Here is a 21,968-nt window from a genome sequence, read left to right as displayed (position 1 = left end):
TCCTCTTTGTTCTAAGACTGTGGCCCCTGGTTCTGGACTCGCCCAACATTGGGAACATTTTTCCTGCATCTAGCTTGTCCAGTCCTTTTTTAATTGTATATGTTTCTAGAAGGCATCCCCTCATCCTTCTAAACTCCAGTGAATACAAGTCTAGTCTTTTCAATCTTTCCTCATATGACAGTCCCGCCATCCCAGGGATCAATCTCGTGAACCTACGCTGCACAGCCTCAATGTTCTTATTATAACCATGACCCTATACCAACAGAACATTTTTATTAACCTCTCCATAAGCAGTGTTTTTGAAATCTTTCCCTTACAGTATGCTAAAATGTCAACTTGCCTATCCATAGGTAGCTAATGATTAGAAGTGAACTGAAAAAATCAGTGGGATTGTATTTATCACATTTGGCCTCAATGTGATAAATACCATCCTCATGTTCGGATGCTATGGATAGAGTCACAGACACATAGATCATATAGCACAAAAATAGTCCAACATGTCCCTGCTGACCAAAGTGCCCTATCTAAGCAAGCCTCCTTTGCCTGTGTTTGGCTATTACTCCTCTAAACCTTTCTTATGTACCTGTTTAAGAGTCTTTTGAAATGTTATTATGCAAATAGTATCTGCCTCAACTACCTCCCCTGGCAGCTTGTTCCATATCAAATCAAATTCCTTGTATGTTCACATACTTGGCTAATAAATTAATTACAATTACAAAAATTAATTACTGTATGTCTGCCACCCTCTGAGTGAAAATGTTGACCCTCAGGTTCCTATTAAATCTTGCTCCTCCAATCTTAAATGTATGTCCTCTGTTTCTTGATTCCCCTATCCTGGGAAAAAGACTCTGCATTCAACTTATCTATTTCCCTTATTTTATACACCTCTATAGGATCACTCCACAGCCTCCTGCGCTTGAAAGAATAAAGTCCTAGCTTGCCCAGCATTTCCACATAGCTCAGGCCCTTGAACCTGGCAACATCTTCAGAAGTCTTCTCTGCACTCTTTTCCAGTTTAATAACATCTTACAGCAAGGTGACCAAAACTGAACACACTACTCCAAATGCAGTCTCACCAACGTCTTGTGTAGCTGTAATTGTAATAACAGTTTTATTTAAAAAGACCAAGTGGGACCCATTGGGTCCCATTCCCCCAACACAACCTATTCCACCTATGCAATATTCCACCACTCACCCATAGCCTGCAACTGCGCAGGCACGGCACATTTCCCCTCATCCCCCAGCACTGGCTCCCTCTCCTCTTCACCCTCCCTCTTTTTAAACTTAAAAAAATTGACTTTTCACTTTAAAAAATCCAATTGCCTGTTACAACTTTACAAGTGACAGGACACTGAGATTTTTAACAGTGAAAAGTTAAGTGAAAAGGTATTTTTTAAAAGTTTAAAAAGTTGAATAACTTGTAAAATATACCATCAATCTGAAAGAAACTTGATATAACACACCACAGGAAAACGGCGAGTAAGGTGGTCCAAAAACTGTAGCGCTATCGTGTACCATTTTGGCGTAATTTCAGGACATCACAGACAGACATAGAAACAAACAAGGTGAGAGTTTTAGGAATATAAGATAGATAATGGCAATTGTGTACTTTCATTTTCAAAAATTTCCAGTAATTTCTGATGATACGCCTTTGTTGCAATGAGCAATACAACAACAAGGCGATCTCAAATCAGTACAGAAGGACGGCACGGTGGCGCAGCTTTAGAGTTGCTGCCTAACAGTGCTGGAGACCTGGGTTGCATCCTAACTATGGGTGCTGTCTGTACGGAGTTTGTACGTTCTTTCAGTGACCTGCGTGGGTTTTCTCCAAGATCTTTGGTTTATCCCACACTCCAATTGTTCCTAGTAGGTGTATGATAGTGTTAGTGTAAAGGGATCGTTGGTCGGTTCGGTCTTGGTGGGCCGAAGGGCCTCTTTCTGCACTGTGTCCCAAAACTAAACTGAAAGTGAACTCATTTTGTTTTGATGATAGTTTTGCTGAAGGGTTGCATTTTTGAATCACACTGAAAATAGCACAAAATATATTCTCAACCTTTCCTATCCATGTACCTGTCCAAATATGTTTTAAATGTTATTGCACCTGCTTCATCTGCATCCTCTGGAAGTTTGTTTCATATACCCAGCATCCTCAGTGTGAAGAACATGCCCCTCAATGTGAACAACATGCCCTTCAATCTTTCCCCTCTCTCCTTGAACCTATACCTTTCAGTTATTCTGTCCTGTTTTTTATCCAAACCTATCAAGTTTTACCATATCAATTTCAGGGCAGGGACAGTAAGAATCCATTCCTTCAGGAGGGAAGTGTCTGAAAGAAAATGGCAGAGAAGGTTGTGGGTGGTAAATTTATTAAAGTAGTTGCATGACTTACTTGCAAATGAGCTAATGACCAGTGTGCATTCCCAGTACATTCCCAGTGCTAGAGTGCTGGCATAGAGACATGGAGTCCCACAGCACTGAATTAAGCCCTTCAGTCCAACATGTTCACACCGAACAATATGCCCAACTAAGCCAGTCCTGCTTGCTCATGTTTGACCCTTGGAGAAACCGTGCAGGCCAGGCAGTATCTGTGGTAAGCAAAAGACTAAAATATCTCCGATTGGGATTTTTCATCAGACTTGAGAAAAAAGTTAGCAGAGAAGGTGGGGGAAATATCCAGATTTTTTTGGGATGGAACAAAAAAAATAATCTGATACGATGAAACATGAGTCCGTTTTCCCACCATTTACAATTTTTATTTCACATTTTCAGGATCTGCAATTTTTTTTCCCCGATTTTTAATTTGCGTGATGTCTGAAAACTATTTTAGCAAAGATGTTTAATGCAATGCAGTTGTTTTATTATACAGTTTGGAACGTGTGGGAAACCCACATTTGTCATCCACTGTCCTATTTTTGCATTGGAAAATGATCAATGCGTTGCAAGTCTGTTATGGATGCCTTGGTACACATTGGAATTTATTAAGGTGAGATTGGGAGCTTGGAAGTGAGACCTGCATTACGCCATTGTCACATCCTATCCTTATGTGTCGAAATAATTAAACTGAAAGTGCTGGGGATTCAAAATCTAAACATCTCTCTTTATTCAGAATCATTAATATGTTCTTTATTTATTTTATCTTCTCTTGTAATTTTAAGATCTGTAGAATGTGTACTCCGTTTGCTTTAGTTGGAATAGGGCACAAATGTAATTCTATTTTTGGGAGGGTTATTTCTGCAAACCTGTCCTACAACCTATCTTGGCCAACAACAAATATCTCGGGTTGAGCCAATAAAATTCACATGATATGACGATGAGAAGTATATCCAGTAGCAATATATGAGGACACATTGCTGAAATTTAGCTTAGATGTGTATGACTGACAGCTCGGCTTCACCAAGGAGATAGTTCCAGAGCTTTGGATTAAAGATGAGATGCCAGCCCTATCATCTTTGCCTATGAGGGTGACAGTGACAACAATATGTTGCATTAAATCATTTCCATCTGAGGTGCAATAAAAAAACAACTGCCATGTTGTGGATAAAGCAGTGTGTGGCTGCAACAATCAGGTCATTGTGCCTTTGTTTAAAAGGTTGTTGCATAAAGTAAGAAGAAAGGATGATGGCAAGGTATTGTGGTTTCCAGGACTCATCAGTGCATTCTGGGCATATGGATTATTTCCACTTTATTAATAAGAAGGAATTATCTTTAATTAATACAAACCTTGTTTGTCACAAGGTCATAAGTGATAATAACATAATTCCACAGATTCACCACCCTCTGACTAAAGAAATTCCTCCTCATCTGCTTTCTAAAGGATGGTCCTTTAATTCTGAGGCTATGACCTTTAGTCCTTGACTCTCCCACTAGTGGAAACATCCTCTCCACATCCACTCTATCCAAGCCTTTCACTATTCGGTAAGTTTCAATGAGGTCACCCTTCATCCTTCTAAACTCCAGCCAGTACAGGCCCAGTGCCATCAAATGCACATCATATCCCACTCGTTCCTGGGATCATTCTTGGATACCTCCTCTGGCCCCTCTCCAGAGCCAACACATCCTTCCTCGAATATGGTGCCCAAAGTTGCTCCCATTACTCCAAATGCGGCCTGAGCAGCGCCTTATAGAACCTCAGTATGACATCCCTGTTTTTGTATTCTTGCCCTCTTGAAATGAATGTGTTTGCCTTCCTTACTACAGAGAATCCTGCACAAGCACTCCCAAGTCCCTTTGCACCTCTGATTTCTGGATTCTCTCCCTACGTAGAAAATATTCTACGTCTTTATGCCTAATACCAAAATGCATGACTCCACACTTTGCTACACTATATTCTATCTGCCACTTCTCTGCCTGCCCTCCAACCAGTCCAAGTCCTTCTGCTGAGTCCCCGCTTTCTCTACACTACCTGACCCTCCACCTATTTTGTTAAACAAGCAGTTTGTTTGTGACATTCAGCACCTTATCACACAGGTTCTTGCAAGATATCCAAACAAAAAAACATCTATCTATACATAACTAAAACTCTGATCTTGTTATCTTCCGGTTTGGCCGTCTTTCTATTTACGCAAAAATAGTTTGCGATAGTGCTACGATGTTTCACCAGTTCACTCACTGTTCTCCTGTGCTGAAAGTGCGCCAAATTTCGTTCCGATCGGTTGAATGTCATAAAAGTTAACGAGGTTTAAAAATCTTAAAAACTGCGCGTGCGCAGATCGATCTCTTCTCCTGCCAGTCGGTGCCGCGAGGATTAGTCTCTTTCCCTGTCACTCCCCTGGATGGTCCGCCCCTTCCTACGCCATCGCGTCTTTACTGGAGCTGAGGGTGGCCGGCGGAGGTTTCCAACCGGACTTTCGGAGGGACCCAAAGCAGCCCCGCCCCAAGCATCCCTGCCCCGCCCCCAGCAGCAGCCCCGCCCCCAGCAGCAGCCCCGCCCCCAGCAGCAGCCCCGCCCGCAGCATCACACGGGAGGGCTGGTCACCAACGCAATTTTCCACCTCTACCATTTCCAATATTGCTCGCAAGTGGTGGGGGGGGGGGGGGGTGCTGCTTTCTGTTGCGCTAGTATGGGTGTGGCGGGCCGAAGGTACTGGTTTCCAGAGGGCTAGTATAAACATTGTGGGCCGAATGGATTCTTGGGCTGGCAGCCAACTGTTGCAACGATTTTAAAAGCCAAGCCAAGGCAAACAATTGGGCAGCAGGCGCCCGACAACCAAAATTCATTTTGTGAACACAAACTTGTTAAAAAGGCGAGGCAAACAATTGGGCTGCAGTCACCCGACAACCAAAATTCATTTTGTGAACACAAACTTGTTAAAAAGGCGACGCAAACAATTGGGCAGCAGCCACCTTACAGTCGCATCGAGAGGACTCACCATGGAGTAGAAGTGCGTTCAGTGTTATTCGCAGCTCAGAGAGCCGTGACCCTCTCACTTCCTGGGTCTGGCAGAGATTGAGTGAGGGACTACACTTCCGGGTTTTATAGTTCCTCTCCCCCTGCCGCCAGCGGGTGCAGCAGAGAGATGGGGAAATTTTAAAAAAACATTAATATCTCTCTGATTTTTCATCGATAGGAAAAATCCTTTGGTCCCGTAAGGCGGAGGGGGGCTCTGAGTGAGGTGGTCAAAAATGACGGCCGTAGGTTGCGGCGTTCTCTTAGAAATCGCAGCATAGTGGGCCAAAAGCGGTCAAGATCAGACTTTTAGTAATATACTAGACCAAGTGCAGACCCGTTGGGTCTGCTCCCCCAATGGTGTGATCCCCCAACCCAAGATTCCACCATGCATCCGTCTCCTCCAACGGAACTGAACCCATTCCCAAATGTAAGATTCCAGCACTCCCCTGCCTCCCTCAGCAGTGGATTTAAAATAAATTCCAATTTCACCTACCCTGCCTGCTGCAGCAGTTCCAATTGCAATACCAATTGGCCCTCCCCCTCCTGCTGAAGCACTTGCTGTGATATCCCATTGAGGTGAAAAGTTCAGAGTGTTCCTGACTTGCAACTTTGTTTTGAAGTGTGTTGGAAGCTGATAGGAAGGAGCAGCGAATCAAAAGGCAGACAGGCAGCCGGACGGACGGCAGGTGGCAGCCACAGACTATTATATAATAACTAGACCAAGTGCAGACCCGTTGGGTCTGCTCCCCCAATGGTGTGATCCCCCAACCCTATATTCCACCATGCACCCGTCTCCTCCAATGGAACTGAAGCCGTTCCCAAAAGTAAGATTCCAGCACTGCCCTGCCTCCCTCAGCAGTGGATTAAAAAAAAATCCAATGGCACCTCCCCTGCCTGCTGCAGCAGTGAAAAGTTCAGAGTGTTCCTGTCTTGCAACTTTGTTTCGAAGTGTGTTGGAAGCTGACATGTATATGGAGAAGCCAGTTAATTTTGAAATACCTGGGTGTGGAGGGGGGGGGGGGGGGGGAGAAGGATTTGATAAAAAACGTGCACTTCAACACGACGAAATGTAATGAGGAGTGGATACTTAGAAAGAAAAGCGAAATCTCTACCGAAATGGAAAAGATCTCGGAGATTGAGCGTCTGGATTGGGCGTGGCAATGAATCAAAGGAAGAAATGTAGCCGGCAGCCGTACATGCAAATGCATCCATTCCGATTGGACATCTGCGAGCATCGGCCATTCCGATTGGACATCTGCGAGTATCGGGCACGAATCGAAAGGCAGGAAGGGCGCCGGACGGCAGTCGGTCGGATGGCCCCAGAGTTTTATAGATATATAGATGGATAGATAGATAGATATAGATGAAGAAAGCTTTACCTTCATCTCGTAGTTTCTTAGTAACCTCAATGTACTTTTTCACATAATTAACAACCCACAATCTCCGATCTGGTGGGTATGCTGTCAACTCCAACTTGTACCCAATCGTGCCTGGCCTGTTCTGCTTCATGAGTTCATCCATATAAATACTACCTTCTTGGCAGATATGACCAAGTTATCCAGACGGAGTTTGTGTAAAGACTGAGCTCTTCGTGCTGAAGTAAGTGTCATGGGCATGACTAACTTACGAGTAAGCTGCTCCAATGTTAGGGATGCAGCTGGTGCCAATTTGCGTAAAAAATATAATACTGATTTCACATTCCACACTTCTTTGTATCTAGGCTTTAGAAGGTTCATATTAAAGACACCTTTCATAAACATTGTCACCAGTGGGTGAGAGTCAATCGTTTGTTGTCCCGCTCCAATCACTAGATACAATGATAAGGCACTGTGAGTAGTGGTAATTGCGCTATAACTTAGTTGCTTATCATAAAACCAAACTGCAGGAAACCCACAAACCTCTGCTACTTCTGCTTTAAAGCAGCTCACATGTGTCCCTTCACAAAACCTTTCTCCTGTTTTATGTAGGTAGCATACTGCTTTCTTGTGCCATCTCGCCAAGCTGTAGTCATCATGTCAACTGTCCTGCTGGATAGTCCTATAAGCTCGAAGGGTGTCTTTAAACCCTGCAAATTAATAAATCAATACGATCATGCAGTGGGTGCGATGCATGAGTGTCAGGTTGAACTAACCACTGTTCGTGTCTGAGCAAATTTAGGAGCTTCTTTCAGCAGACCTTTTAACATTGGAAACCATGTTGAGTAGGCCAATTTGGCACTACTATAATTCCTGTTGCCTTGTCTTTAATTATCTTTTGGAGGCACCTTCCGATAAGGCAGAATGAGGAATTTCTTGACCTGGTGTCTGCTTTAATTATGTACCTATGTGGCAGGTGTACAGCTGACATCCATATTTTCCTCTTATACACTGAGCCCAAATGGACTTTGCTAGAGCATCATATGTTTGAGACGTACAGCCATCCATATGTTTAACATATGCTACTGCTGTTTTGTTGTTCAAATGTAGCCTGATTTGCATATCATGGTCATTTCCCACAACACGTTCTCAATGCATGGAATGCTGCTAGCATTTCCAAATAGTTGATGCCTTATATTATGTCCATGTCTCAAATGATCGTCATTCCACCTACCACCACAAGTAGTATAGGTGTCTGTTACACCCCAGCCCTGTCCATTAACATCACTTTGTAGTGTGATTGCGGGCTTACTAGGTACAATGAACCCTGTACACTCGTGTGTGCTCAATCCCCCACTGGAATTCAGATATCGACTCTGTTGTCAGCCACAAACATCTATCAAAATGTCCCATATTCAATTTTAGGGCAAGAACCTTCTCATGGTCCAGGCTTCTATAATGCATGCCCCCTTATTGTGTAGCTGGGAAGGCGTATTGTAGACTTAACTTTCTTAAGTAAGCCTGTGCATGCATCTACAATATTCTGTTTCTTATCTGAAGGGTTTATGACAAAGCCTAGATATGCGATAGATTTTGACAGCTCGAGCCTGGACTTTCCTGGATGAATAATAAATCCAAGATCTTCAAGGTTGCTAAAACGGCTACCTCTGTGTCATATTTCCTCTTTCCTACAATGAACGTGTCAACTATATCCTGTGACTCTCATGTATTGGTACCGGATAGAATGCATCATCGGGATCAATTGAGGCTATAAAGCAATCCTCAGTAATCAGCAGTTTTGCTGAATGAAAATATCCATTCTAAAATGGTTACATTCCAAGCCCATGTTCAGACTAGTCAAATCAAGAATGATTTCATCTCCCTACCATCTTCCTTAGACCTTGTGAAGATATTGGAAATATATTAATCTTGTTCATGGACAGTCTCCTCAATCATATCCTTTTGTGTAATTTCACTCCCTCTACTCGGATAGCTATATATTCCTCTTTAGACCGTTTTTTTCAGGAAATTGGGCTTTTCTTGCAGTGGAGGAAATCGGTCCGACAGAAATTGAGTCTTATAGCCATTTATGGCTTGTAAAATGAAAGGGTCAGTAGTTGTCTTTTCCCACTTACTTTTGAACAGCCTCAATATACTTCTGACTTGAATATCCTCCGTACATATCATGCAGCTGTAGAATTAATACTCACCTCACTCCACTCAATGGGATTAGGTGGTTGAATTATAGCATCTGCTGACATTAATGTTTGTTCTGTCCCTTCACTCTGGCTCTGACATTGTGGCATGCTGGGGTTGAGACTGAGTGTGTGGCATATGCCGTCTCCATGGTGAGCACTGTGAACCTGTGCCTAAAAAAGGCCTCTGGCTCTGACTTAGTTGTGTAGGCCTGGTGCTCCAACAAGCCTCAGTATAGCGGTTTCAGCCACTAACTTGGTAGGGATGATATGCATTCCAGTTGTCGCGAGTCTTACCCACAGAGGGTGTCTTTACCACACCCACGGCAGCCTTGTATTCCTCTAGCAAGTCTTTTACTTGCTTGCTCAAATATTCCCCGTAAAGATACTTCGCAGACTGAAAATTGCTGCTTTGCACAAATGTACACATTTTGGGTTTATTGCAAGCCTGTCTTGCAAACTCAGTTGAGCTCAAACTGCGTATTACACCGCAGTGCTAAGGCGCCTTGCTGGAATTCAGAGAGTTATGTTCCATCTATCGACCCTGCAAACACCAAAATCCTTCTTGTATGAGCTCTCTGAACTCACTGGAGTTTTAGATCTTTTGACTTCATTTAGCCATTCAGAATGTCCCAGATTAATGTTCGGTATAGCACGAGTCTGGCAGTTATCAGGATTAACATACTTTTCAGCAGTGTCCTGCATGTTCTTCTCATTCAAATGGTGTGAAGTCAAGTATATAATGCTACTTGCCAGTTCTGCCTCTAATGGTTCACCTATACCCGAGGGGTTGGCAAATTTTGCCGGCAGCTCATTTTCAGTCGTGAGCTGAAAGATATTATCCACTTGTTGAGGGAATCCTCAAATCTCCCAGGCTCTCAGCAGAAGATATCCTCAGACATCTGAATTGAAGTGCCTGTATCAGTCACATGAGTGCACTGCACATCCCCATCAACCAGCCTCTCACTCAGTTATCCCCAGTCTTGTGAGTCGACTGATAACATCATCCTTGGATGTTGAGGCAGTGCCTCTCTGACCAATATTGTCCTTTTGGACAACCAGTTTTGACTTGGTCTTCCCCCGAGCCCGGGGGGTCGACAAGCTGTTCCCTTTCGGAGCTTCCGCTGAGTTTGCTGTGCAGGCGGACTGGCGGATTCTTCACGTATTCTCGTGACGAGACTTCGAAATAAAGTCGAAGTTGGGTAATAATATTGCCCTTGTTTGAGATAACCATGCAAAGATGGCTTCTGAACAACTGAGGATCTTGTAGGGATGCAGGGATGTTTCATTGAGACTATTCACTTGGATGATATATTTTGTCGGATCAGCCTTTAACAGATAGTATAAAGCCTTACCCTGCCCGCTGCTATCCTGTATTGATAATTAATGCTTTTGCTGCATGCAAAGCTAATGGGTTGCAGTTGTAATGGACTTGTATGGCTATTTCCTTGCTTGGGACCAAATCACTGCAATGTTATGTACAGGTCACTACCAATTACCAAGAAAGGAATTAAACCTGTCCTTCCGGTGGGCGGCGCGACTCACGTCGCAGCGGTCTCTGCAGTCCGTCTGTCTTTTTATTATTTTTGTTTACATCTCGTTCGAATGTAGTTTTTATTATTATTTTTTTGTGTATGTGTGTGGGTATGTGTGTGGGTATGTGTGTGGATATGTGTATGGGTATGTGTGTGGGTATGTGTGTGGGGGGGGGCGGGGGGTGGGGGAAACTTTTAAAATCTATCCCCTGCACGGAGAACCCGACTTTTTCCCTGTCGGGTCTCCGTTGTCGTTGGGGCCGAGCACCGTGGAGCGGCCTCCAGCAGGAACGACCTGGGGCTCCAGTCGCGGAGCCTGCGGACCCACTCACCATCACGGAGCTGGCCGAATCCGGAGCGGGTGGAGCTGTGGTGGCGCTCGGCTGCGACCTGACCTCGGAGATTCGGAGGCTCCAACCGCAGGTCTGGTGGACAGTGACACCGGGAGCCCGCGGGTCCCTGCTGGGAGACCGCTTTTCGGGGCTTCCGCAACGGCGACTTCACCCGCCCGAGTTGCGGGGTTGAAGAGTACCTGGAGCGGGGCCTGACATCATCGCCCGGCGCGGCTCGGAATGGCTGCGGGACTTTGCTAGCGCCCGCCGGGGGCTCCAACACCAAGACCTGGAGCGTGGCCTTGCATCACCCGGCGCGGCGTTAATGGCCGCGGGACAATTACCATCGCCCGCCGGGGGCTTTGACTCTGACATCGGGAGGGGAATGGGGAGTGCAGGGGAGAGATAAGTCTTTGCCTTCCATCACAGCGAGGAGGAGATGCGCTGTGATGGATGTTTGTGTAAATTGTGTTGTGTCTTGGTTCTTTCTTGTGTGTATGACTGCAGAAACAACATTTCGTTTGAACCTCAATGGGGTTCAAAAGACAAATAAATTGTATTATATTGTATTGTATTGCATTCCTTCACTGCTTAAGAAGGAACAGCAGATGCTAGAAAATCGATGGTAGACAAAAATGCTGGAGAAAGTCAGCAGGTAAGGCAGCATCTATGGAGCGAAGGAAATAGGCAACGTTTCAGGTCAAAACGTTGCCTAGTCTGAAGAAGGGTTTTGACCCGAAACGTTGCCTATTTCTTTCGCTCCATGGATGCTGCCTCACCTGCTGAGTTTCTCCAGCAATTTTGTCTACCTTCCTTCACTGTTGTTTACCAGCTACTTATCCTGATCTACAGGCTGGCATTGTCGAAAGTCCAAACATCAGTACGGTGAGGAGTTTTGTTTTTGCCATTCTTGTAGTTGCTGCTTAATCTACTTTGAAGCTCAAATAGAGCACAGATATTGCTCTTGTTATAATAGAAACATAGAAACATAGACAATAGGTGCAGGAGGAGGCCCTTCGGCCCTTCGAGCCAGCACCGCCATTCATTGTGATCATGGCTGATCGTCCCCCATCAATAACCCGTGCCTGCCTTCTCCCCATATCCCTTGACTCCACAAGCCCCTAGAGTATCTAACTCTCTCTTAAATCCATCCAGTGATTTGTCCTCCACTGCCCTCTGTGGCAGGGAATTCCATAAATTCACAACTCTCTGGGTGAAAACGTTTTTTCTCACAGTCTTAAATGACCTCCCCTTTATTCTAAGATTGTGGCCCCTGGTTCTGGATTCGCCCAATAATGTAGACCACAGCTCAACTTAATCAATTCTCAGATTTGGGCAGGGAAGTAGAGGTAACTGAAAGTTTCAGTACTATATTCAGGCACAAGCAGGTGCTCGGATCATCTTGCATCTGACATTAATATGATTATTTTTATGTTGGTGCAATGCTATGTTTATTTTTCTAGAACCAAACTTGGTTTATTTTTCTAGAACCAAATGGAAAAACAAGTTTTGAATATCAAGACTCCCGACTGTAAGGGTTTAAAAGGCCTTGTGACGTAAAGTGAAACTGAAAATCCTAATGGCTTGCAAGGATTTGTTTCATATATCATTATGTTTCATGGAAAGAAGCTTTGCCTAATTTGCCAATTCTTGGGAAGATCAGTCCGTTGAATTCCTGGTCTGGTTCTTTGCCACTGGATCTGTTAATTTTCAACCTAATATATTAGTATATACTTAACTTATTCTGTTCTTAAAAAATACCATTGTTAAGCTTATTCCAAAAGCAATTTACAGACACATTCCAAATCATATTGTTGAAGTTTTAAAATCTTTTTCCTCTTTTTATCAAATTCAATGGAATTTAGAATCACACAGCATAGAACAGGCCCTTCAGCCCAACTTACCCATGCCGACCAAGTGACCTCATCTACACTGGTGCCATCTGCCCATGTTTGGCCCATAATCCTCCAAACTTTTCCTGTCCATGTGATTGTCCAAATGTCTCTTAAATGTTGTTATCGTATTTATGTTTGGGTTACTGATTTTTCTACAAGTGGAGAAACTTGCCCAAAAAGTTGCAGTGTTGATTTACCCCTTGATACAACATGTTCGAGATTTTCTACATTTAATTTTCAATGTTTTTATAAGTTTTGATGGTCGTTTTATAGGATGTGGTAGTAATACAGGGAGTACAAAAGCAAGTCGCCACGATACTGTCTGGAATAAAGGGCTGTAATAAGTAGAAGTTAAGTAGCCGGGGTTTATTCTCACACAAACATTGAAGGTCGAGGGTGACCTTACAGGTGTTTATAACATTGAACAGCATGGGATAGATAATGTCTTTTTTACCAGAAGCCTATTTGCCAGAATAGGGGAGTTCCAGACCCAGTGGGAACAGTTTTAAGGTGAAATCAGTGAAATTCAAAGGCGAACTTGGGGGTAACATAGAAACATAGAACTTAGGTGCAGGAGTAGGCCATTCGGCCCTTCGAGCTTGCACCGCCATTCAATATGATCATAGCTGATCATCCAACTCAGTATCCCGTACCTGCCTTCTCTCCATACCCTCTGATCCTCTTGGCCACAAGGGCCACATCTAACTCCCTCTTAAATATAGCCAATGAACTGGCCTCAACTACCCTCTGTGGCAGAGAGTTTCCAGAGATTCACCACTCTCTGTGTGAAAAAAGTTCTCCTCATCTCAGTTTTAAAGGATTTCCCCCTTAACCTTAAACCGTGAACCCCTGTCCTGGACTTCCCCAACCTCGATACAACAATCTTCGAGATTTGCATCTAAGCCTTCCAACCCCTTAAGAAGTTTTTGTAAGTTTTCTATAAGATCCCCTCAAAAGCAATTCACCACGATCCTCTGGAAAATTCTAGAGAGTATAAAGTTAAGTCTATCCGGGGTTCTTTCTTCATAAAACAGTCCTGACATCCCAGGAATCAGTCTGGTGAACCTTCTCTGCACTCCCTCTATGGCAATAATGTCCTTCCTCAGATTTGGAGACCAAAACTGCGCGCAATACTCCAGGTGTGGTCTCACCAAGACCCTGTACAACTGCAGTAGAACCTCCCTGCTCTTATACTCAAATCCTCTAATGTAAATGTAAATGTAAATGGGTAAATGTTCTTGTGGTTGGTTGTGTGGAAAGGTGTTAGAGGCAGATACAATTACAATGTTTAAATGGCATTTGGATGGGTACTTGGATAGAACAAATGCCAAGGGACACCAGCCTATTGCAGGCAAATGGAATTTGGATGGTTGGCTTGGATGTAGCGATCCTGTTTTAGTGCTGCGCAATGCTATGATTTGTGTACAACATTTGCAAATATTTGATTCTCTGTAATAAGAAATGTTGACCTGAAATAGTTGAAGTAAACTTTGCATTTCTTTCAAAAGGGAGGGTCAAAGACTGATCCGGCAAAATCGAAGCAAGGAGTCGGCATGAGTACTCGAGCATCAGAGGTAAGACAAGTAACAAACCTTTTAGGAATTAGAAGATGTACTAGCAGGTGAAGGCAACATATATAAATAAAAAATAAATGAAAACCGATATACTGGAAATACTTGCCATATTAGACATTCTTTATGGAAGGAGAGAAAAAGTGATTAATGGTCCAATTCAGTGATCTTTGAGCAGTATTTGGAGGTGGGGATTTGAGCAGCACAGAGATTCACTCTTTACGCTTTTTCTTTGGTGGAAACAGTTCTGCGAAAAGACACCAAACTTAGTCCCAACGACTCAATGTTCATGGGAAGATAGATTGAAGTTGCACCACTGAAATGTTGGCTCTCATGAAGAACATCCAGCTCAGTATTTAAAAAAATGCATTGAAATTCATGTTAGACCAGGACATGGAAAGTAAAGCATTCATAAGATCATAAGCGATAGGAACAGAATTTGGCCATTCGGCCCATTGGGTCTACTCCGCCATTCAATCATTGCTGATATATCTCTCCCTCCTAACCCCATTCTCCTGTCTACTCCCCATAACTCTTGACACCCTAAAGGGCCTGTCCCATGGGCATGTGACCTGCATGCGGCAAGCACGACCTAAAGGGCCTGTCCCACCAGCATGCGCCTGCATGCGGCAAGCGCGATCTAACGTGGTCACTTGAGCCGTACGGCCTTGCGGGGCCGGTCCCACTTCGATCGGCGGAGCCGTATGGAGTTGTGTGGAGCTGGTCCCGACATCGCGCGGAGTTCCGAAAAACTGACCGTGTTCAAAAATTCCACGCAGCAACGTGGCCCCCACCCTCCTTGACACCGTGTCACTCACTCGACCTCCGCGCGGCTCCCGCTTCTGGTGTGGTCGCGCTTGCCACATGCCGTACAGCTCAAGCGACAACGTTAGGTCGCACTTGCCGCATGCAGGCGCATGCTGGTGGGACCGGCCCTTTACGTCGCGCTTGCCGCATGCAGGTCGCATGCTCGTGGGACAGGCCCTTAGGGAATGCTGACTCCAAGCATCCAAAAAATGTTTTCAAATATAGTTACGTTTCTCAATTTCCTTACACTGTCCAACCCTACCCTGCCAGACTTCTCTTTGCCTCTATCCCCTTCACCCCACCCACAGGTTTATCTCTCCCCCGCGCTTCTTTCTCTCCCTCCCTCACCCTCTCTTCACTTGTAGCACCTCCCTTTCTGTCTTCTCCCAACCTCAGTCTGACCGTCTCCTGCCGAAATCCTATCCTTGCCCGCTGCTCTTACTTTTTTATGTCAATACTGTTCTGGATTATCTAGCAGGACAAATATCCTTCCTTTCCATGAAACATTATATGAGCTGCTTACTGAAACTGGTGTGATATCTGATTTATCTGCAACGTGAGCAACTTGTAAGTAATTTGGGCAATTTCTGTAGATGACTACAACTTGAAATCATTTGGCATCCTAATCGGAAATAAAATCCGGCAGTGATGCAGATAATGGCAGTGTGAGGCAATAGCAACTATATTCAGCCCGAGTGCCCTGTGGATGATTCTTTGCTTCTTTTGAGATCCTTGCCATCAAACGTCAGTTTTGACCTATTTTAATTTACTCTGCATGACAAGAAGCAGCAGCTGAGAACATTGGCTCCAGCAGTGGCAGTGGAAACGAACAAAATGCCAGCTGTGGTCGCAAGACCTGCTCTCTAGATCTAGCTAAGCCTACAGTCAGCCTGGCCAATATAATTACAATACTGGCAGCTGGGCAAAGTGGAAAAGTTGCCATCTGTTTACAAAGAGTTGAAAAAATCAAATTCAATTAGAATGAATTCAATTAGACCCAGCGCGTCACGGTGGCACAGCGGTAAAGTTGCTGCCTTACAGCGCCAGAGACCCGGGTTTGATTCCGACTGCGGTTGCTGTCTGTATGGAGTTTGCGAGTTCTCTCCATGATCGCGTGGGTTTTATCCGATATCTTTGGTTTTCTCACACAATCCAAAGACATGCAGGCTTGTAGGTTCATTGGCTTGGGGTTGGATATTTGGTATAAGTGTCAATTGTCCCTAGTGTGTGTAGGCTTGTGTTAATGTGCGGGGATCGCTGGCCGGTGCGGACTTGATGCACTGAAGGGCCTGTTTCCATGCAGTTCCTCTGAACAAAAAAATATGACCCAATTAATCTATTCTTAAACATCAGCAAAACATTGAAATATATTTTCGACTAATCTTTTGAGTAGCACTTAGTCTTTAATGGTCTATTCGATATTCTTTGGGTTTCGATTAGTCCACTTAACTCCAAATTTCTCCTGGCCTTGCTTCAAACACGGACCATAGGGCAATGCGAGAGTGACTCCCCTTCACATCAAGACTGCATTTGACTGAACATAATATGAAGGAGTCCTGGTAAACTGGTCAAGCTGAAGATGTATCTTCCTGGAAGTTGCTGGAGGTCATTTATCCCAGCCCCAGCACACTGCTATAAGAGTTCACAAAAGCAGTCTTTGAGGCCTAGTCAATGGGTCAGGCAACATCTGCGGTGGAAATGGACAAACAATGTTTCTAGTTGGGATGCTGCCTGATCCACAGAGTTTCTCCAGTTGTAGTTTGTTTCTAGTTTAAAATTGGGGATGTTTACTGATGAATGCAAGATGTTTGATTCCATTCATAGCTCAACAAATTAAGCATGTCATCCCTTTATTCAGCAAGACTGGGCAGCATTTGATTGTGGGCTTATAAGTGGCAAGTAACATTTACAGAACTAAACGGTCAAGTCATGACCATCTCCAACAAGAGAGATTTTGTCCATGTACCTTTTGACATTGAATAACATTACTATCAATGATTCTCCCACCATCAACACCCCAGGGGTCACCATTGTTCGGGGAACTAACGTTTGATAGTGTATGTGTGTATCCTATGTTGAGCAGCTCACCAGCTGACATCCCACAGTGCATAAGCACAACTTAGAAATGTGATGAAATGGTGTTGCTTTGCCTGTGATAGCAATTTAAAGTTTTGTCCTCATCCAGGGAAGACCAGCGTGCTTGCTTGACCTCTATTCCACACCTTCCCCCATCACCCATTCATTCATTCTCTCACTGAATCACTGCAAAGTATAAGAAGCACTACACGTGCTCACACAGGCCACAACTTAAATCAGAAAATAAATTACTTTGACGATTTTACCAGGTTTATTTTGTGATTGGTATTGGTTCTAAGTTGCCCTTCGGCCCAACTTGTCTATCCTGACCAAGATTGATAACCATAATGAAACCTGCCTCCACCATAGCTGCAGACAGTACATTTCAGAATCTGCCCATATGCTGTGTATAAACAAAGGTTTTCTATATGTCATTCTCAATTCTCTTCCTATTTGTTTGAAACAAAGAAATATAGTAAAGTACAGATAGGCCATTGGGTTCCTTGTTCCCAATCCTCCATTCAATATAATCATGTCTACTCATCCAAGTTCAGCCTCAATCATATTTACCAAATATGGATTCAACTGCTTTCTGTGGTTCACTGTTACCTGGGACATTTTCTTCTCTTCTCCCTATAACCTTTTGGCCTCAACCATCCAATCCATTCTGTCCAGACCATTCATCATTTTATATATTTCTACCACATCTCCTCTTGACCTGCTCCAAAGAAGAGTCCATGCTTCTCTTATCTACTCATGTAAATATGGTCTCTCGATACATGTAACTCTCTTCTTGACCACATCCTCCCTATAATAAGATGATTAGAATTGGATGCAACACTTGGTGTTAGTTTAGTTCATTATTGTCGCATGTACCTTGGGACAGTGAAAAGCGTTTGCTTGCGTGCTGCGCATTCAAAGAAAAGACTATGCATGATTACAATCAAGCCATTCACAGTTCAGTGATAAAGGTTAAATGGTACAACAGTTAGTGCAAGATAAAATCTGATTACAGGGTCTTTAATGATATAGATGGGAGGTCAGGACCGCACTCTAGCTGATGGGAACATCGTTGCCCGATAACAACTGGGAAGAAACTGTCCCTAAATCTGGAATTATGCGTTTTCAAACTACTGTCTCTCTTGCCTGATGGAGGAGTGGGGGCGAGGAAGTAACTGGGATGAGGTCCTTGATTATGCTGGCAGCCTGTCTGAGGCAACGCGAAGTGCAGATGGAGTCAATGTGTAGGAGGACTAGTCTTTTGCAACAGTTTGGAGTGGCACGTTGATGCAGTGGTAGAGTTGCTGCCTTACAGCGCTTGCAGCTCCAGAAACACGGGTTTGAACCCGCCGACAGGTGCTGTCTGTATGGAGTTTGTACGTTCTCCCTGTGACTGTGTGGGTTTCCTCCGAGATCTTCGGTTTCCTCCCACACACCAAAGACGTACAGGTTTGTAGGTTAATTAACTTGGTATAAGTGTGAAACATTGTCCTTAGTTTGTGTAGACTTGTTTTAATGTGCGGGGATCGCTGGTCGGTGTGGAGCCGATGGGCCGAAGGGCCTGTTTCCGCACTGTGTCTCTAAACTAAGCTTTGAAGTTCAGTCTCTTGCGGGAGAATGGCGCAGTGGTAGAGTTGGTGCTTTATAGTGCCTGAGACTCGGTCTGATCCTGACTACGAACGCTGTCTGTACAGAGTTTATATGTTCTTCCTCTGACCACGTGGGTTTCTAGCTGTTCTGGTTTCCTCCCACATTCCAAAAACATGCAGGTTTGTAGGTTAATTTGCTTCTGTACATTGTCCCTAGTGTGTGGGATAGAACTAGTGTATGGGTGATGTGGATTTGATGGGCCAAAGGACCTGTTTCCACGCTGTATCTTTAAACTGCTACACTAAACCTCTACCCTATGCCTTTCTTGATAAAGCCTTTAATTGTGTACGCCCTATTGTGTATGCTTTCTCAACCTGCTCTGCTCCCTTCAATGATTGTGCACATGGTACCCCAAGTTCTTGTGCTCCTACACACCTTGTAGAACAGCATATTTTATTCTTTACCCGTATTCAGTTAAGCTCAAGCAATTTCCTCATATATCAGCAATCTTAGGCTTAGAAAGAGAAAATGTTTCGTAGGTTAAACAGCATGGAAGGAGGCCCTTTGGCCCAACTCCTCCATATTAGCCCAGATGCTTCTGTATACAAATTAAATTTGCCTATGTTTGGTCCATATTCGTTTAAGCCTTTCCTGTACCTGTCCAAATCATATACTTATCAGAACTCTGAGCTTGTACGTTTCTATGTGTGTTTATGTGTATATGTGTGTGTGTGTGTACTTACATCTTCGCAAAAAACCTACGCAGTAACAATCAATTTTTTACATATTCCGGGTGACATTTTTCCCGTCGAGGTCGGGATCCCCTTATCATGCCATTTCATGCTTTTTCTCGATTTATTAATGAAAATGTTTACAATTATGAGAAGGCTTTGAATTTTAAACGACGGGCTTTCACTGATGATGTCACAATGGCTCTGCCTGGTGCCGTCTCACGCACAGAATCTTCCACGCGCTTCGAGTGACGTCACCCCCAAGACCCCTCCCCCCCAAAACACGCTGCCGGTGGACGAAAGGACGAGCCTGGCGATGAAGTCGGGCCCTGGACTGGTGACTGCGGCAGCCGAACCCGCGGTACTGGGGTCGACGCCAGCCCGCCTGCCGCCTCACCCTCCCTCTCTACCCCCTCCCTCTCTGCTCCCATCCTCTGTCTCCCCTCCCTTTCTGTCCCCCTCCCTCTCCGCCCCCTCCCTCTCCGCCTCCTCCCTCTCTGTCCCCTCCCTCTCCCCTCTCTGTCCCCTCCACCTCCCTCTCTGTCCCCTCCACCTCCCTCTCTGTCCCCTCCACCTCCCTCTCTGTACCCCCCTCCACCTCCCTCTCTGTCCCCCCTCTCTCTCTGCCCCCTCCACCTCCCTCTCTGTCCCCTCCACCTCCCTCTCTGCCCCCCTCCACCTCCCTCTCTGTCTCCCCTCCTCCCTCCCTCTCTGTCCCCTCCCCTCTCCCTCTCTGTCCCCCTCCACCTCCCTCTCTGTCCCCTCCACCTCCCTCTCTGTCCCCTCCACCTCCCTCTCTGTCCCCTCCACCTCCCTCTCTGTCCCCTCCACCTCCCTCTCTGTCCCCTCCCCTCTCTACCCCTCCACCCCTCTCTGTCCCCTCCACCTCCCTCTCTGTCCCCTCCACCTCCCTCTCTGTCCCCCCCTCCCTCTCTGTCCCCCTCCCTCTCTGTCCCCCCCCTCCCTCTCTGGCCCCGCTGCCTCTCTGTCCTTCTCCCTCTCTGCTCCCCCTCCCTCTCTGTCCCCGCCCTCTCAGTGCCCACTCCCTGTCTGTTTCCCCGTTGCACCCTGCCCTCTCCCTATCTGTACCCCCCTCCCTCTCTGTTCCCTTCCCCCTCCCTCTCTGTCCCCCCTCCCTCTCTGTCCCTCTCTGCCCCCTCTCTGCTCTGCTCCCTCCCCCTCCCTCACTACGCTCCCTCTCCCCCTCCCTCTCTGCCCCCTCCCTCTCTGCCCCCCCCCCTCCCTCTCCCCTCCCTCCCCCCCCCCCTCCCCCCCCCCCCCCCCTCCCCCCCCTCCCTCTCTTCCCCCTCCCTCTCTGCCCTCCCCTCCTCCCCCCCCCTCCCCCTCTCTGTTCCCCCCCTCTCTATGTGCCTCCCTCCCTCAATGGCCCCTCCCCCTCTCTGCCCCCCTCCCTCTCTGTCCCCTCCACCTCCCTCTTCCCCCCCCTGTTGACCCTCTCTACCCCCCCCTCCCCTCTCTACCCCCCTCCCTCCCTCTCTACCCCCCTCCCCTCTCTACCCCCTCCCTCTCTAGGGAGTGGTGAGTATTGGGACTTATGGGTGAGTGGTAGAGTATTGCGTTCTGGAATCAGCACTCCCCTGTGATGCCGCGTGCCCCCCTACCCCTCAATCTCTACCCCCCACCCTCCCCCCCTCTCCCCCTTCCCCCGCCCTCTCTACCCCCCCCGCCCCCTCCCTCTCTACCCCCCTCCCTCTCTCGCCACGCCTGCACAGTTGGGGGCTATGTGTGTGTGGATAGGGCGGAGGATGGGGTAAAAGGAGCGAATGAATAATATTAATATAATATCAATGGGGGGGGGGGGGCGGGGGGTAGTGTGTATGTGTGGGGGTGGTTAGTGAGTGTAACGCCGCAGGCTTAGCCCCACCCAACGGGTCCCACTTGGTCTTGTATCTTTTAAATGTTGCTGCTTCTATCATCTGGCAACGCATTGCAAATATGCAACTCTCTAAGAAAATTGAAACATAGAAAATAGGTGCAGGAGGAGGCCATTCAGCTCTTCGAGCCAGCACCGCCATTTATTGTGATCATAGCTGATCGTCCACAATCAGTAACCCGTGCCTGCCTTCTCCCCATACCCATAGCCCTGAGAGCGCTATCTAACTTTTAAATTCATCCAGTGAATTGGCCTCTATTGACTTATGTGACAGAGAATTCCACAAATTTACAACCCTCTGGGTGAAACAGTTTTTTCTCATCTCAGTTTTAAATCGCCTCACCTTTATTCTTAAACTGTGCCCCCTGGTTCTGGACTCCCCAACATAGGGAACATTTTTCCTGCATCTAACATCCAGTCTTTTTATAATTGTATATGTTTCTATAAAATCCCTCTCATCCTTCTAACTTCCATTGAATACAAGCCCAGGCTTTCCTCATATGACAGTCCCACCATCCCGGGGATTAACCTCGTGAAGCTACGCTGCACTCCCTCAATAGAAGGATGTCCTTCCTCAAATTAAGACACCAAAACTGCA

The 21,968-nt window shown here is 45.7% G+C and overlaps 1 protein-coding gene across 13 annotated transcripts in view; it reads left to right on the top strand.

Annotated features, from left to right (window-relative positions):
* Positions 1–21,968, top strand: part of cast (calpastatin) — a 143,292-nt gene that overhangs the window by 7,484 nt on the left and 113,840 nt on the right. For all 13 annotated transcript variants that reach the window (XM_055633299.1, XM_055633303.1, XM_055633308.1 and 10 more), the window contains exon 2: positions 14,210–14,275. In XM_055633299.1, the coding sequence (XP_055489274.1) occupies positions 14,210–14,275 (66 nt within the window). The remainder of the gene's footprint in view (positions 1–14,209; positions 14,276–21,968) is intronic.

This window comes from Leucoraja erinacea, chromosome 3, assembly GCF_028641065.1.
Source record: "Leucoraja erinacea ecotype New England chromosome 3, Leri_hhj_1, whole genome shotgun sequence".
Classification (NCBI taxonomy): domain Eukaryota; kingdom Metazoa; phylum Chordata; class Chondrichthyes; order Rajiformes; family Rajidae; genus Leucoraja; species Leucoraja erinaceus.
Note: the sequence above shows the minus strand (reverse complement) of the source record. Positions and strands in the feature narration are given on the sequence as shown.